General features: G+C 62.7%; 1 protein-coding gene across 1 annotated transcript in view; it reads left to right on the top strand.

Moving 5' to 3' along the window:
* Positions 1 to 2,109, top strand: part of SPTBN4 (spectrin beta, non-erythrocytic 4) — a gene marked incomplete at both ends in the record, with an annotated part of 8,480 nt that extends 6,371 nt beyond the window's left edge. Inside the window, 3 exons of the mRNA XM_009635545.2 lie at positions 22 to 179; positions 1,133 to 1,889; positions 1,990 to 2,109. Coding sequence (XP_009633840.2) covers positions 22 to 179; positions 1,133 to 1,889; positions 1,990 to 2,109 — 1,035 coding nt within the window. The remainder of the gene's footprint in view (positions 1 to 21; positions 180 to 1,132; positions 1,890 to 1,989) is intronic.
* Positions 2,110 to 2,114: the final 5 nt, after the last annotated feature.

Here is a 2,114-nt window from a genome sequence, read left to right as displayed (position 1 = left end):
GGGTACCTTGGTGGACCCCGCCGCTCCAATCTTCTGCCCAGGTTTGAGAGCCTGGACCAGGAGATGAACAGCGTCATGGGACGCATCTTGGACGTCAACCAGGTGGTGCAGCAGTTGGTGGACGGGGGCCACCCCAGCTCCGAGGAGGTCCGCTCCTGCCAGGACCACCTCAACAGCAGGTATGGGTGTGGGAAGGGGGCTGAGCTGTGGGGCCAAGCCCACCTGGGGGGTCAGCGATGCCCGAGGTGGACCTCATCCTGCTTTGGGAGAACTCTTGGATGGGGGGAACCAGCTGTGGGGCTGCTTGTAGACCCCAGCCTCTGGTTGTCCCAGCCTGGTGGGACGTCCCCATGGGATCCAACTCTTTGGTGCGATGGGCCAAGCCCGTTGGTGGTGCCCAAGCTGGACTTCAGCCCACTTGGGAGGCTCCTCCATGAAGGGAACCAGCTGTGGGACTGCTTGTAGACCCCAGCCTCTGGTTGTCCCAGCCTGGTGGGATGTCCCCATGGGGTCCAACTCTCCGGTGCCATGGTCCAAGCCCATCCCAAGGGTTGGTGATGCCCATGGTGGAGCTCACCCTGCTTGGGGGCTCCTTGGTGAGGAGAACCAAACGTGGGGCTGCTGGTGGACCCCAACCCTGCAGTGCTGCCAGCCTGGTGGGACATCCCTGTGGGGTCCAGGTCTTCAGTGCAATGGGCCAAGCCTAGGGGCGGTGGCCAGGCTGGACCTCATCCCTCTTGGGAGGCTCCTCCATGAAGGGAACCAGCTGTGGGACTGCTTGTAGACCCCAGCCTCTGGTTGTCCCGCCCTGGTGGGATGTCCCCATGGGGTCCAGGTCTCCAGTGCAATGGGCCAAGGCCGGTGGCGGTGCCCAGGCTGGACCTCATCCCTCTTGGGAGGCTCCTCCATGAAGGGAACCAGCTGTGGGGCTGCTTGTAGACCCCAGCCTCTGGTTGTCCCAGCCTGGTGGGACGTCCTCATGGGGTCCAGCTCTCCAGCGTGATGGTCCAAGCCCACCCCAAGCGTTGGCAACGCCCGAGGAGAACCTCATCCCATGGCTCCCGGGGAAGGGGGGGAACCTCATCCCAGGGCTCCCATCCTGGTCTTGTCCCACCTCTGTCCCCATCCCCAGGTGGAACCGGGTGGTGGAGCTGGTGGAGCGCAAGAAGGGCCAGCTCAGCTCTGTCCTGAAGATCCAGAACTACCTCCTGGAGTGTGGCGAGATGAAGGCGCAGGTGCGGGAGAAGAGAAAAGCCATCGAAGCCACCCAAGCGGGCGGCGGTGACCTGGGCGGCGTCTTGGCTTTGCAACGCCGCCTCTCCACCATGGAGGCAGCTCTGGTGGTCTTGGAACCTCGGTTGGTGGAGCTTCAACGAGAAGGCGAAGCGTTGGCTGCTTCTCACCCCGGGCGAGCCCTGGAGATCCTGCTGCCCTTCGAGGAGATCAGCGAGGAGTGGGAGGCCCTGAAGCGAGCTCTCCAAGGTTGCGAGGACTCTTTGACCGTGGCCGGGCGCTTGCAAGAGTTCATCCAAGACTTGGACAACTTCTTGGCTTGGTTGGTGAAGACTCAAGCGGCCGTTGCCTCCCAGGAGCTCCCCGATAGTTTGAGCGAAGCGGAGAGGTTGTTGAACCACCACGCGACCCTCAAGGAGGAGATCAACGGCTACGAGGAGGACTACGCCAAGATCCAAGCGGCCAGCGACCTGCTGGCCTTGGAGGAGACCGAGGTCCCCTACCTCTCCTTGCAGCAGTGGTTGCAGAAGCTGGACGCGGGGTGGGGCAAGTTGCTGCAGAGCTGGGAGACGCGGCGGGAGGTGCTGGTGCAATCTCACGCCTTCCACCTCTTCCTCCGTGATGTCCAGCAGTGCCCGGGCAGCCTCTACAACCAGGTAGAGATGGGTGGAAGGGTCCCCGTTGACCCTACAGTTGACTTGGAAGGTAGAGCGAAGAAGAACCCACCCACCACCACCACCTCCATCCCTTCTCCAGGAATCCACCCTGGTCCACGCTGAGCTCCCCGACACGGTAGAAGGGGTGGACAAGGCCATCAAGAAGCACAAGGACTTCACCACCACCATGGAGCTCAACCTGCAGAAGATCCAACTGGCCCTGCA

Source organism: Egretta garzetta, unplaced genomic scaffold (genome assembly GCF_000687185.1).
Source record: "Egretta garzetta isolate BGI_Z169 unplaced genomic scaffold, ASM68718v1 scaffold1143, whole genome shotgun sequence".
Lineage (NCBI taxonomy): Eukaryota > Metazoa > Chordata > Aves > Pelecaniformes > Ardeidae > Egretta > Egretta garzetta.
This window is presented reverse-complemented; position numbering and strand designations above follow the sequence as displayed.